We start from the raw sequence: 15,654 nt of genomic DNA on the forward strand, positions 1-15,654 counted from the left end.
CTGAATTCACCTTGATGGTTGATATCCAGGTGACTTAAAGGCCCCAGGTAGTTCTGGCTTATAGTACCAGTTGGTAGCACCCACGAATCCATGCCTTGCTAGTACAGACCTGTATATGCATTCACATTTGGTCAAATGGGTTTATAGTTTTCTAATGGTACAATAATCTTTGCAGATCGTCTGTGGCACTGAGGTAAGAGTGTAGAGGTGACGCACTTCATTAAACAAAACTTTTAGTTTGATGCTTTTATTCTAGTATTCTGCTGCTCCTTTTTGCTCATGTTTCTTCATTTATTTACTGATTATGAACAAAAACAAATAACAACAAACTATAAAGAAATTAAACATCATTTCCCACTTTATTTTTGTAACTTTCTGTCTCCGTTCCTGTGACAAATAAATGACCATTGTTAGAAGGATGAGTGCTTCTTCCAGCTACAATCAACAGGGTTTAACAAAATGGTTGAGAAGTTACTTACTGTGTTGTATTTACACACGATGATAAATCTCGATTCAAACATATTACATGCAAAATTTAAAATCAATCCATTGAAGGTTTTACACCGGACGCTGCAATAAATTCGCATAAAGATGAATACATTTTAAAAACAAATAATCCTAAGATGACGGATATGTGATAAACGTATTCGAACTCAATAGGATTCATATGTACACCAACAAAGTACACTTACAAACAGGTTTGTAAAACAAATATTGGAAGGAGGGATGTTGAGAAATATAGAGAAATCATTGCAATTATGTTAGAATTGAATGGTTTTTTTATATACATTCATCACACATGCACACAATCTTGTGATATGAAGAGTGTCGGATGTATTGCATGGAGGACAACCACGAATGGTACAAACAAATCCACCAACTCCTTCAACAATTGGCCATTTTCAATAAATACTTGAGTGTTCTATGATGCGGTAGATATAAACGTCTCTGATTATTTGTGCAAGGGCACTGAGCACAGTATGGTTTATGAACCTGGTGATCTTTGAGGGGGAAGATGATGACTACTTTTATACCAGAAAATAATTTGGAGTTGGAGGAGGAAAGGAATAATCGGGTCTGAGCCGGACAAACAATTGATTGATATTATGAGCAACAGTCCATGATGTCACGCAATCAATGAAGTCGCCGAGGCTGACCATCCGATATCTTTGAGTTGTCTTGCGACAAGCATTGATTGCCGGAGATGATTGCTGGGGCGAGAAGGGTGAATATATGTGTGGTAAGACAATATTTTCCTCCACATATCTTAAAAACAAACATCAAATTTGAATCCCACATCCGACGACAAGCAGAGATTGCCTGAGACCAAGTTTAACCCGGAATCCTTCCAGGGATGGACTTCTACATATACAAAGGGATATTCATTCCAATCCATTACCTTTATTTAATTATGAAATGTTTTAAAGTGTAGTTGTAAGTCTCCTTTTCAAACCTTTAGGAACCAATGCGAGACTGAGTGAGTGTATGTCCTCAACGCCGCTTTGAACTGAACTTCAATTATATTACGGCTTAAAGTAATGCGGAAGGAAAGCAGGTCGTGAAGGTTTATCACACAATCCGGGATTCGAACTCACGCTCAGAGAATCCTTGGATGCTACCGTGCACAGCGTTTTGTTGTGCCTTTTATCACTGTGCCACTCGTACCCCACCAATGTGAGATCCCCACTGCGCCAACCGTACCCCACCAATGTGAGATCCCCACTGCGCCACCCGTACCCCACCAATGTGAGATCCCCACTGCGCCTCCCGTACCCCACCAATGTGAAATCCCCACTGCGCCACCCGTACCCCACCAATGTGAGATCCCCACTGCGCCAACCGTACCCCACCAATGTGAGATCCCCACTGCGCCAACCGTACCCCACCAATGTGATATCCCCACTGCGCCACCCGTTACCCACCAATGTGAGATCCCCACTGCGCCACCCGTACCCCACCAATGTGAGATCCCCACTGCGCCACCCGTACCCCACCAATGTGAGATTCCCAACTGGGCCACCCTCACCCCACCAATGTGAGATCCCCACTGCGCCACCCGTACCATACCAATGTGAGATCCCCACTGCGCCACCCGTATCCCACCAATGTGAGATCCCCACTGCGCCACCCGTACCCCACCAATGTGAGATCCCGCATGCGCCACCCGTACCCCACCACTGTGAGATTCCCAACTGGGGCCACCCTCACTCCACCAATGTGAGATCCCCACTGAGCCATTCTCGCCTGACCAATGGGAGATCCACACTGGGCCATCCACACCCCACCAATGTGATATTCCCAACTGGGCCACCCTCACCCCACCAATGTAAGATCCCCTCTGCACCACCCGTACCCCACCAATGTGAGATCCCCTTTTGGCCAAGTCACCCCACCAATGTGAGAACTCCACTGGGCGTCCCTCACCCCACTAATGTAAGTTACACAACTGGTCAACGCCCACCCCACCAATGTGAGATCCCCACTCGGCCACCCTAACCCCATCCGAGATAACCCGAGTAACAATTTGGAGGTAGTGAAATAAATATGTACACGTGGAAGCTTGCCTCTGGACATCAGCTTTGTAGAAAACGGCAATCGATTATAGCTCCACCTCGGCAATAATTAAACCACATAAATACCAACCGCTTTCTCGGTAGATATCCTTGACAACAGATTCGATACGTTTCCGTTTCAAAAGGATCTATAGTGACCAATTTATTTATAGATTCGTCAATCTGTGTCATGTGCTATATCTAATTCTGAAGGGGAAGCTAAATTAATAGTGATCACTGAAAGCAGAAATACGGAGCCACCATCACAGGACATCATTGAATGTCATTACAATAACACACCCCTACAAGACACATTGCAGCAGAAATAAAATCCATATTGTCCATATCAATGGGCACCAAACAGTTCTTGTCATTGCTGTCAGTATGGGCAATACATATAAAAAGTATGAATATATTTTACAATGAATCAGTCACCACGAATCACTTTAATACCATGTTTATATACGACACGTAGATCTTGCTTTCCATGTGTACGCCAGCACCTAGATATCCACGACCCCATCTTACACCACGTACAGGTAGATCTTGCTTTCCATGTGTACGCCAGCACCTAGATATCCACGACCCCATCTTACACTACGTACAGGTAGATCTTGCTTTCCATGTGTACGCCAGCACCTAGATATCCACGACCCCATCTTACACCACGTACAGGTAGATCTTGCTTTCCATGTGTACGCCAGCACCTAGATATCCACGACCCCATCTTACACCACGTACAGGTAGATCTTGCTTTCCATGTGTACGCCAGCACCTAGATATCCACGACCCCATCTTACACCACGTACAGGTAGATGCAACGAACAGGAACAGGTGGATACAACTACCAAAATGACATCACAATGATGACAACCAATATAGAACAAACTGGTGCTAAATAATTATAGATACAACATTATCTTGTGGTAACTTGTAAATGCTGCAATGTATATGTCATACATATATGTGCATATTTTAGGAACATGTTTAAAAACAATGGATAATAAATCCCGCTTCAAACGCATCATCACATTTACCATCAAACAACATAGAATACATCTATGAAAATGCAATAAAATATATTCATACATCTCGAAATCAATTTCTCGGAAGAAAGAGTAAATCCGTTGATTTACAGTATGCCAAACAAATTATACAAGCATTTTGCTATCATGTTGTGCGGTTTCAAGAATACGTGGTACCTCATCCTTGACTTAAGCTGTTCTGTTCTTCCTGAGGTACCAATAAAGTTCCAGCAGAACACATGAATTTACACGTCCATAGATTGGCGCAGTGACATTGGTGCATCTTCTTCAAGAACAAGACCAGTCAAGGCCGATCACTGATACATCTGAGTAGTATCCAGTACAGTTGATTCCTGTGATACCAAACACTCGTCATCTAGTCCCGTATATCAAGCTGTACATCATCGTGAGGTATCCGTCAAGGCATCCACTGCCGGATATCTGGATTCCAGAAGGAACTGTGTCCACAAAGGTATCCGGTACCAGACACCCGATTCTAAAAGACTGACTATCCACAAAGGTGGATGATCCGATGATGAATACCATGGATAGGGTATACGGAAGTGTATCTGGACACCAGGATGCATGTCGGGAAGATACAGGACTATCCCAAGGGAATCAAACATTTCAACATATACACAAGTCCAGATGTCTGAGGTCAGGTGATGACCCAAAGAGTCTTCAAGAACACATTTACAATCGATGTAACGAATGTTTCTTAGAGTATGTACACCATCTGTTCCTCGTGCGAAGACCTTACAGAACTCGTTCTGGACACTTTCGTATTTAGTGCATAGTTCAAGAACTACAATCCACACACAGTTTCAAAGAAAATGTTAAATAAAACAATACGATATCAGTTAAACATAAATTCATAAGAAACCATGGAAACATATTGTACGCCTTGCAAGCCTCATTATTCACTGTCTAGCACAAACGGGTAGACGTCAACAAGAATGATAATGCCTTATCCATGATCGTAGGATTATCAACACTTCCTTCATTGTTCCTTCAGAATGGTTTTCCAAACGCTGTTGAGTGGGGGGAGGGGAGGAATATTCCAGCGGTTGTACACCCAGTGACAATGATAAATATTGTCATCAGAAGACGATCCAAAACAAGAGCCAACTGTTGCCATTCGAGTTTAAGCTGATCACGCCTGTCTTGCTCAGCCAATCGCATTTCGTTTTTCTCTATTGTCTGGTACACCTTTTGTAGAACCCGCATGAACTGTCTCTCGGTGCTATCCCCTCCTGATGCTGTTCCCCCTGTGGGTAACTTCCGGGAGAACCGCGGAGAAAGGCCGCCATTTTTCGGCAGTTTATCAGCATCATACACGTCATAGTAATCCGTTGTTGGAACCTGATGCTGAAACAAGATATATAGTACTGAAGACAAGTCCATGACAGCCCGATTCTCATATTACATATATTAAGTTTAGATATATAATGACATAATGGATTAGATAATGTAAAATGACAGATACCGGTGGGCGTTAAGTTTTGGTGTAACTTTTGATATTATATTGATATTACCAATATTTTCCCGCACTCAGGAATGGTCTAGCTATGTGGCGGCGGCTTTGATGTTTTGTGTAACGTCTCATGCCGTTTTTGGTACATCTACACGCTAGTAATTAGAACGAAGAAACAGCGCCTTACAACTCTGTCCACCGAGCCACCTCTTTCAATCATTCTGTCATGAATACATTCACCATATGAATGAAATAGTTCGTCTACTCTAAAAGTTGTAGTAAATTCTTTTGATTTCACATAAATGGAAGTCCTCAAATTTAACGATCTCCTAGTGGTATGGGGGCGGTGGGGTAGCCTAGTCGTTACATGGTCCGTTCGTCACGCCAAAGACACGCGTTCGATTCCCCATATGGGAGCAATGTGTGAAGCCCATTTCTAGTGTCCCTCGCCGTGATATTACTGCTATATTGCTAAAAGCGGCGTGAAATCATACTCACTGACTCACCTAGTGATATCATTGTCATCCCAGTTATGTGTGTGCTATATGATACAGTAGCATGATTCCCTGTCTCCCGCTAGTACCATAGGTTGTACTGGTGCCTCCCTAGTAACATGGATACACCGTACCATCGTAACCATAGTAACATCGATACCTGGTTGCATTATCACCATAGTAACGATGCCAGATATTCATGCCGCACTCCTGTGTGGGAATATATTGAGTTATGTCCCTTACACCGGAATTGGCTGATGGTCCAGTATACAGTACTGCTAAAAAATGATCACCTTTCGTGCTCAGAATCAAGCACTAACCCGATACAACTACGGCACAAGTGATACTCTAGGATTAGAAACACGCAAGCCATGCGGCAATATAGCTGCAATTACGCGAACGAATCAGATACTTGTACAGCGGGCTACAACCGGAAGTTCCCCGAGCAAGCAACGGTGGACAGGTCTTTAGAGAGTCGGCGAGAAACCAACTTACCATCCCAACAGGGGCACTGTGAGGCTCCGCGAGGTCTATCTTAATGAACATAATTTTGGCGAGATAATTAAAAAATATTATCTTGACAACCCGTGGAATCTCCTGTCCCCTCGCTCCTTTATGGTGAATGTTGAGTGTTAGCACAGTCATCCCAGTAGCGAATGACACTATCGCTATAGTTATTCCATAATACAGACCTGAAAGAGAAAAAATAATTCATTGAACCAATACGACAAGGTTATTCCAGAATATAGTTTTCAAAGTATGGTTTTACACCGTTTGTAGTACAATCACGACGGTCGACACAAGAATTGGGCATTACACCTAGTATCCATATGGAGAATCGAACCAGGCCATTCAGCACGACGAGCAAACACTTTAGCCACAATCCTACCCAATCCCCCCATATTGGAATCTGACGTGTTCATATGAAGGAGAGAATTTTAGCTGGAAGTATATCAAATAGATTTAGATTTCGCAACATCTCTAAAGAGAGGGTTTTACACATAAATTCACAAACGTTGTTGTTGATAAGTTATGTCAGTCTGAACAGGGGATACCCATTACAGAAGGAACATATATAATGTATAAAACCTAACTCAGGACGTGAAGTTGATAACAATGACACGACAAAACCGCCATACGTTTATACAGATACACGTGGTAAACCTGTCCTTGGCCTTAAGAGTGAGCATAATTTTATTCCGCTCTCAGAATATTCCAACAACATCATGGCGAGGTACACAAGAAATTATTTTCACATTGCCTCCTTGTGCGGATCTCTTATGCTCTTCTTTCCTGACCCTTCTGTACCTGCTATTGATGGTTACGTCCTATTTCTTTCCTGACACTTCTGTACCTACTATTGGTGGGTACGTCCTATATCTTTCCTGACCCTTCTGTACCTACTATTGATGGTAACGTCCTATTTCTTTCCCGACCGTTCTGTACCTACTATTTGTGGTTACGTTCTATTTATTTCCTGACCCTTCTGTACCTGCTATTGATGGCTGTGTACTATTTCTTTCCTGACCCTTCTGTACCTGCTATTTGTGGTTACGTTCTATTTCTTTCCTGACCCTTCTGTACCTGCTATTGATGGCTGTGTACTATTTCTTTCCTGACCCTTCTGTACCTGCTATTGATGGTTACGTCCTATTTCTTTCCTGACACTTCTGTACCTACTATTTGTGGTAACGTTCTATTTATTTTCTGACTCTTATGTACCTGCTATTGATGGCTGTGTACTATTTCCTTCCTGACCCTTCTGTACCTGCTATTTGTGGTTACGTTCTATTTCTTTCCTGACCCTTCTGTACCTACTATTGATGGTAACGTCCTATTTCTTTCCTGACCGTTCTGTACCTGCTATTTGTGGTTACGTTCTATTTCTTTCCTGACCCTTCTGTACCTACTATTGATGGTTACGTCCTATTTCTTTCCTGACCCTTCTGTACCTGCTATTGATGGCTGTGTACTATTTCTTTCCTGACCCTTCTGTACCTACTATTGATGGTTACGTCCTATTTCTTTCCTGACACTTCTGTACCTACTTTGATGGTTACGTCCTATTTCTTTCCTGACCCTCTGTACCTGCTATTGATGGTTACGTCCTATTTCTTTCCTGACACTTCTGTACCTACTATTTGTGGTAACGTTCTATTTATTTCCTGACTCTTATGTACCTGCTATTGATGGCTGTGTACTATTTCCTTCCTGACCCTTCTGTACCTGCTATTTGTGGTTACGTTCTATTTCTTTCCTGACCCTTCTGTACCTACTATTGATGGTAACGTCCTATTTCTTTCCTGACCGTTCTGTACCTGCTATTTGTGGTTACGTTCTATTTCTTTCCTGACCCTTCTGTACCTACTATTGATGGTTACGTCCTATTTCTTTCCTGACCCTTCTGTACCTGCTATTGATGGCTGTGTACTATTTCTTTCCTGACCCTTCTGTACCTGCTATTGATGGTTACGTCCTATTTCTTTCCTGACACTTCTGTACCTACTATTTGTGGTAACGTTCTATTTATTGCCTGACTCTTATGTACCTGCTATTGATGGCTGTGTACTATTTCCTTCCTGACCCTTCTGTACCTGCTATTTGTGGTTACGTTCTATTTCTTTCCTGACCCTTCTGTACCTACTATTGATGGTTACGTTCTATTTCTTTCCTGACCCTTCTGTACCTACTATTGATGGTTACGTCCTATTTCTTTCCTGACCCTCTGTACCTGCTATTGATGGTTACGTCCTATTTCTTTCCTGACACTTCTGTACCTACTATTTGTGGTAACGTTCTATTTATTTTCTGACTCTTATGTACCTGCTATTGATGGCTGTGTACTATTTCTTTCCTGACCCTTCTGTACCTACTATTGATGGTTACGTTCTATTTCTTTCCTGACCCTTCTGTACCTGCTATTGATGGTTACGTCCTATTTCTTTCCTGACACTTCTGTACCTACTATTTGTGGTAACGTTCTATTTATTTCCTGACTCTTATGTACCTGCTATTGATGGCTGTGTACTATTTCCTTCCTGACCCTTCTGTACCTGTTATTTGTGGTTACGTTCTATTTCTTTCCTGACACTTCTGTACCTACTATTGATGGTAACGTCCTATTTCTTTCCTGACCGTTCTGTACCTGCTATTTGTGGTTACGTTCTATTTCTTTCCTGACCCTTCTGTACCTACTATTGATGGTTACGTCCTATTTCTTTCCTGACCCTTCTGTACCTGCTATTGATGGCTGTGTACTATTTCTTTCCTGACCCTTCTGTACCTGCTATTGATGGTTACGTCCTATTTCTTTCCAGACACTTCTGTACCTACTATTTGTGGTAACGTCCTATTTATTTCCTGACTCTTATGTACCTGCTATTGATGGCTGTGTACTATTTCCTTCCTGACCCTTCTGTACCTGCTATTTGTGGTTACGTTCTATTTCTTTCCTGACCCTTCTGTACCTACTATTGATGGTTACGTCCTATTTCTTTCCTGACCCTTCTGTACCTACTATTGATGGTTACGTCCTATTTCTTTCCTGACCCTTCTGTACCTGCTATTGATGGTTACGTCCTATTTCTTTCCTGACCCTTCTGTACCTGCTATTGATAGTTACGTCCTATTTCTTTCCTGACCCTTCTGTACCTACTATTGATGGTTACGTCCTATTTCTTTCCTGACCCTTCTGTACCTGCTATTGATGGGTACGTCCTATTTCTTTCCTGACTCTTTTGTACCTGCTTTTGATGGCTGCGTACTATTTCCTGACCCCTCTGTGCCTACTATTGATGGTTACTTAGAAAAAACACCCAAAACAAATCGGATATAGAATCAAATAAGCACACAATTTTCATGATCCTATGTCCCCTAGGGAAATCGTTACTTACCTTGCGGGAATTGTTCATATACAATATAAAAATGCTTTTAGCATATTGCTTCATATTAAACACATAAAACTGTATATATAGCAAACAATATAGAAAATTAGTTACACATACCAATTAAAGGTAATAAATCCGATGTCGGGGGCATTTGTTCGGCCACAATCATCAAAAAGACTGTCATTGACAGCAGCGTGGTTATTCCCATTGAAATCTTCTCCCCTGAGTCATTCGGCATATAGAATCCCAGCAGAGCAACCATGGTGATGAGCACGCACGGCATCACCATATTGAACAAATAAAACAGCGGCCTCCGTTTGATAAGGACAAAATATTTCATGAAAATATACGGCTCCGGACAACAAGAAAACAATACGGGATCACGCTTTTGGACATATTGGACAAGATTCCACTCGGTGCTTGGGATGTAGTTGGATGTGTCTCCCTCCTCCCCGACGTTCATAATGTTGAGAGACGTGGCATCGTACGTCCACGACGAGAACTCCATACTACAGTTTTGTTCGTCGAAGGGGAAGTGTTTGACGTCGATTGAGCAGGAGCTTTTATAGATGACCATTGAGAGATACGTCACGTTGCCGTCTGACGTAACGATGACGTTGGTACTCACGCTTGACATTTCCTTACTTGTCACTTCCGCTCTGGACAGGAAATAGAAAACACATTGATTTATAATCTGGGACAAAGACTTGGGCATAAATATATATGACATGCATTATTCTCTTACACGTTGGACCCTTGCAAAGTCGTCATGAGTGGCTCCAAGCTGAGCCTCTCTCTTAACATGGGGCTTAACATTGCTTTCAAGATTATTTCACTTATATAGCGACCTACATGCACGTGTGTGAGTGGCTGCTTGTCTTAATCCGCACTTACCTTGATTTTATAGTGTTAGCCCACTGAGATACCATGCCGCAGTTTAACTAACACCGAGCCGACCATGTTCTAGGGTAGGGTAACAACAAGTACCGTATTGTTGTATGATGCGGCCAGGGGATATAACTACCAACCTTCCGCTCTCCGGGCAGACGATCTATTTTCTATTCACTACACACGGAGACGGTTCAATAGTTAAATAATACATTTATGTTCATTCAATACCGAACAACAGAGGAAGCACAAGTCATCTATTCACGTTTATGTCAGACATTTTCTTACAACGTTTCGCAAATAGAAATAATACAAAATATATAACTCGTTCCATGTACAGAGTCTAGAAACACTATTGTGAGTCTTCGAAAGCTATTTAGAAATGATACACATAAGGAAGAAAATCTATCGACGTTAACTTCTTTATTATGAGGAACACAACGTTTCGGAGTATGTGCTTACTCCTTCCTCATTCAAGCGATGGAGTAAGTATATACTCCGAAACGTTGTGTTCCTCATAATAAATAAGTTAACATCCATAAATTATCTTCCACTATTGTGAGCATTCGTCTAAATTATAGGTTCATAATGCTACAACCACTTAATGCTAAACCCCTTTCTTTCTTTTCTATGTAAAGATTAATCGGTGATATTCTAGTAATTTTACTGTCCATCGATGACAGGTTTTTATTAAGTTAAAATATATGCATTAAAAATGCATAATTTCTCGTCACGATATGGCTGAAATATTGCCGATGTGACGTAAAGCATGAACTCACTCACTCACTCTCTATGACATGATGAGGCGGAGATTGTATCTTACTGTGTGTAAGGACGTCCATCATGTCCGGGGCAGAACATATTTGGTGAAAAATATAGTAAAATATATTTCCAGCATTTTCTTAAACCAATACTTTGCTTTCAAAACAATCCAAGCCCCCTTCACTATCACATGGTTGGTTTCTTAGTGTGAGAAGTTAGTTAAATAGTTTGAACCGCAAACATAAGAGCACAAGTACGTTATATACCGTCCTGACAGACGAATCTACAGTCCTACCACAAGCGGATCCTGGTACACCTTAACCAGGATCCGCTGTCAAGGTTCAAATCTTATATTCGTCTTGGTTTGTCACCAAACCCATGCTTGTAGGTTTTGCTAATATAACATATGACGGATATAACTAAATTATAAAAACTCCCAACAACGTTGAACGAGCTTCAATACCTGTGTCTCTGAAAGATCTGACATACTTACGTATTGTACAGCACTATGTCTGGCAGCCATACTGAATCATATGGAATTCTTATTACGGATATGTTTCCATATTTCTCTGGTACCCAGGCCAACTTTTTGTCAATCCAACCCTGTGATAAGAAAAACATGGATGGTTAGGACATATTGTTCACGAATGTTACTTTCAATTACAGTGTAAGGCCCTTTGACGGTCCGTGATTACACCTTCGTAGAACTATTTCTACTCCACTCTACATTTCTACTATTTTGGAAAGAAGAGTTTCTGATATGTAAAGAATATTATATAACTGTAGTTTTCACTGTAATGCTGGAACAAGTGAGAACGTGTATGTCATTAGGTCCACATTGAGTGAGGTGGGTTTACCGCGGCTTTGAACAGTATTCCAGTTACATCACTGACAGCTGAATGTGGGAAGAAATTTCCGAATAGGTTCAGTTGTCAGACGTTTACGTTCACCTCTTTGCTGAAACCCACGACCCTGGGTATGGTGCCTATAAACCCAGAATCGCGAATTGCAACGCCAAGGGCGACTGGAGCAATGAGACGTGTGTACATGTACGTGATGATTATATGAACTGAATACTGGTATCTAATGTCTCTCTACGGAGTTCGATTCCCTACTCACCTGATTTATCCAGCAATTTGTTGTCATAATTTGATTCTTTTCGTCCTGAAAAATATACAAAAATATATACCATATATTCCATATGTATCATATGTTCCGTGTTCTTTATCAAATGAACAATTGACATGCCTTTGCATGTGTTTGTGACGGGTGTTACCAGTTGGACACGATACGGTCAGCTTTTCGCGAACATCTGGTATCATTACTATTTGATAATGTTCATACACATGCCCATGATATAGTCGGAACCGTATAATGGACTTTGCATTGAGAAGGGATTTATTGTGATTATGGAAATAGGCTCTGTCTCTTTTATTTTCACATCATCAGCTAAAAGGCAACGATTCTGAATATGTTGCCGATGTCGTTCTGCCCGACGTCTTCGCAGTGCACGTGACGGCGTCACTGGTCACCAAGCCGGGCATTACATTTAGATTTGTAAACTTGATTAATCAAAATCATCGAAAGACCGAAAGATGAAAGGTCTCAAATCGGTTAAATGAATGACAAAGTAATGTTCTTTTATTCTTTGCTTGATAGCATTACGAACGTCATTATCCCACACTCGCTCCACATCAACGCACAATTCATTTAATGATCCCAGATCCATGAGGTCAAGCCAAGTTCAGTGCTACACAATGACTGGTGGTAACGTGATATAAATAGATTCGTCGTAAATGTATCTTCCTTCATTAAAACCAGGAACGACATCGCCCTACACGCGACTTCGTCTACGATGACTTGGGTATGAGTCAATCGGAACATTCATTTCCATTCGGCGTGACTTTGGAGATTTACTCGGATTATTTCAGGATTGAAATGACGGTTCCCGAGAACACCCGTGTCTCCAAGCTAAACAGGCAGAATAGGCAACCGTCTGTTTTAATCAACACCACATCGGCCAAATGTACCATGGTGATCGCAGTAGAATGATCACATTTGATTGTGAGATTCATTTACAGGGCTTTTGGTCTTTTAATATCAGTTCGGATTAAACTGGGGCGCCGCGAAAGGGATCCCATTACAGATTGCTACAAGACTAAGGCTCTAATGGGTGATTCGGAGCCTTGATCTTATGCTATATGCACGACCATGGGTGTACAATGTAAACGTTGATAATAAATAAAAGCGACAATACCTTTTCCATATTCATAACAAATATCTGCCAAAATCGGAGTCGACTGTACGATTCCGACAATATGATGAACATGTGTTTATGAATCCCAATCAAACAGTGATAGAAATAGAAAGATTCATAATGTTTTTTCATTAATCTCTATTCAGGTCTTTGATGCGATTTTAAAAGTTGGACGAACATGAGTGAGTGAGTATGGTTTTACGCCGCTTTTAGCAATATTCCAGCAATATCACGGCGGGGGACACCAGAAATGGGCTTCACACATTGTACCCATGTCGGGAATCGAACCCGGGTCTTCGGCGTGACGAGCGAACGCTTTAACCACTAGGCTACCCGACCGCCCCTGGACGAACATGAATACGTGATACTCTTTTCATTAGTAACGACGTTTCGGGGTATAATGCTTGTTCATTAATGACTATTACCCCAGTGGTAAAACATATCATTGCACATATTTCCGATAGTTGCACATGTCGCTTCATGTATTCTATGCCTTCACGTGACTACTTCCTCTGCATCGTTCATATTTCGATCACAAGAACACCGTTTCTGAATACGCTGGCAATACAACCAAACAACGGATAACAAACTATAGTATTTTTATTTGTAATTTTATTATCACAAGCTGCAGTACTATAGCGGAAAAACACTATCTTATTCTTAATATGTATCTGCAGCTGACTGGGGCCGTCGGGTAGCCAAGTGGTTAAAGCGTGCGCTCGTCCCGACTTCTGTACATGTGAAGCCCATATCTGGTGACCCCCGCCGTGATATTGCGGGAATATTGCTAAAAGTGGCGTAAATCAAAACTTACTCACTCACTCTGCAGCTGATTATCTATTTGCTAAATGAACGTATGTCAGATCACATGGTTCGAGATGTGACTGAGTATTGTTTTACGCCGCTTTTAGCAATATTCCAGCAGTATCATGGCGGGGGACACAAGAAATGGGCTTCAGACATTGTACCCATGTCGGGAATCGAACCCGGATGAATAAAGAATTTGGGATGAAGACAAAGTAGGACTATATCTCCTCTCCTGACATGAAGACATATGACAGATCACCAAACTGCCGTATATATATATGGCAATGTATGTGATACAACAATACGGAAATACAAGGCCCCTTCATGCAGTAAACAGTCCGTCACTGAACACATCGACTACATTAAACGCTGTAACGTTACCATGACGATACCAGGTGTTCGCAGGACAATGGACCTGTTATATTACAATCTTCATTATTATTTTTTTTCATTATCATCATCATCATTATTTACTCGGTAAACAGTGCACATTCAACAATATCGCTAATTATTCTTTTCTTACACAGAGTCGGACAGGGCAGAGATCTTCTTTCAACCCCCGGTTTGTAAAAGACCGCCGTGATAACACGGGCAATAATCACAAACACAAGCATTGTCAAGAATACATCACAAGTTTTGCTACTTTCATCAATACCACGGCCGAATAAGCGCTACATTTAGAACTCATGATGAGAGTAAGAACGTTTTAACGCTATAAGTATTCGTCTACAGATCCCGTCTAGTCAGAAAGGACCTTGCAAACGTGATGAAGCAATCACGGCAAGGCCTTGACCTTGCCGTTATAATTGCTCTCTTATTTACAGTGGACGGATGGTTGGTTGTCCTCAAGAGACTGACAGGTCGTGTCCTTGCAAATGGCACATCTTATCAAGGGACAGAGGAACGGCCCGTATCAACATACAGTTCTGTGATTGTTGAATGACCAGATTAAACTATTTAACCATGAATATATCTTAAACACGGCTTTTTGCATTGTTTACACAGATTCATCGGCTTCAGAAATAAACTGCAGGGCAAGAGAACGAAAACATCCATATATGATAATGGCTACAAATGAAACAAACAAGAAATTGTTTTTTTAAAGGTGATGTATTTGATACTGATATCATAGGTGTGATCTGGACCTTAAGTTTGCAGTGTTTCGGCGACTTTGTTCATCCCTGTAATGTTTTAATAACGTTTGTAATTGTTTGATCAAATCCAAATTTCAAGTGTATACTCTCCTTTGCCCGGCGCTGTAGTTTATTATAACAAACTACTGTATGACAAGCATAGGAAAATTAGCACCGCTTGTTCTGTTGTTGATTCGAACAAGGACAAGAGAAGGTGAGGTGAGGTGAAATGGGGTTTAACGTCGCGTCCAAGATTATTGCACTTATATAGCGACGTGCATGCACGTGTATGTGTGTGTGTGGCTGCTTGTACTAGTCCGGACTGATGCCGATTTATAGTGCTAGCTCACTGAGATACCATGCCGCAGGTTAACA

The 15,654-nt window shown here is 41.5% G+C and overlaps 1 protein-coding gene across 4 annotated transcripts in view; it reads right to left on the reverse strand.

Moving 5' to 3' along the window:
• Window positions 1–340: 340 nt before the first annotated feature.
• The window catches only part of LOC124110533 (ligand-gated ion channel 4-like), a 105,455-nt gene continuing 90,141 nt past the window's right edge, over window positions 341–15,654 (reverse strand). For all 4 annotated transcript variants that reach the window (XM_046469905.2, XM_046469904.2, XM_046469907.2 and 1 more), the window contains exons 4-8: window positions 12,202–12,246; window positions 11,576–11,685; window positions 9,550–10,091; window positions 6,041–6,237; window positions 341–4,945 (exon numbers count right to left, since the gene is read on the reverse strand). In XM_046469905.2, the coding sequence (XP_046325861.1) occupies window positions 4,589–4,945; window positions 6,041–6,237; window positions 9,550–10,091; window positions 11,576–11,685; window positions 12,202–12,246 (1,251 nt within the window). In that variant the 3' untranslated portion in view covers window positions 341–4,588. The remainder of the gene's footprint in view (window positions 4,946–6,040; window positions 6,238–9,549; window positions 10,092–11,575; window positions 11,686–12,201; window positions 12,247–15,654) is intronic.

This window comes from Haliotis rufescens, unplaced genomic scaffold, assembly GCF_023055435.1.
Source record: "Haliotis rufescens isolate VD_foot unplaced genomic scaffold, xgHalRufe1.0.p SCAF_43, whole genome shotgun sequence".
NCBI classification, from domain to species: Eukaryota; Metazoa; Mollusca; class Gastropoda; order Lepetellida; family Haliotidae; genus Haliotis; species Haliotis rufescens.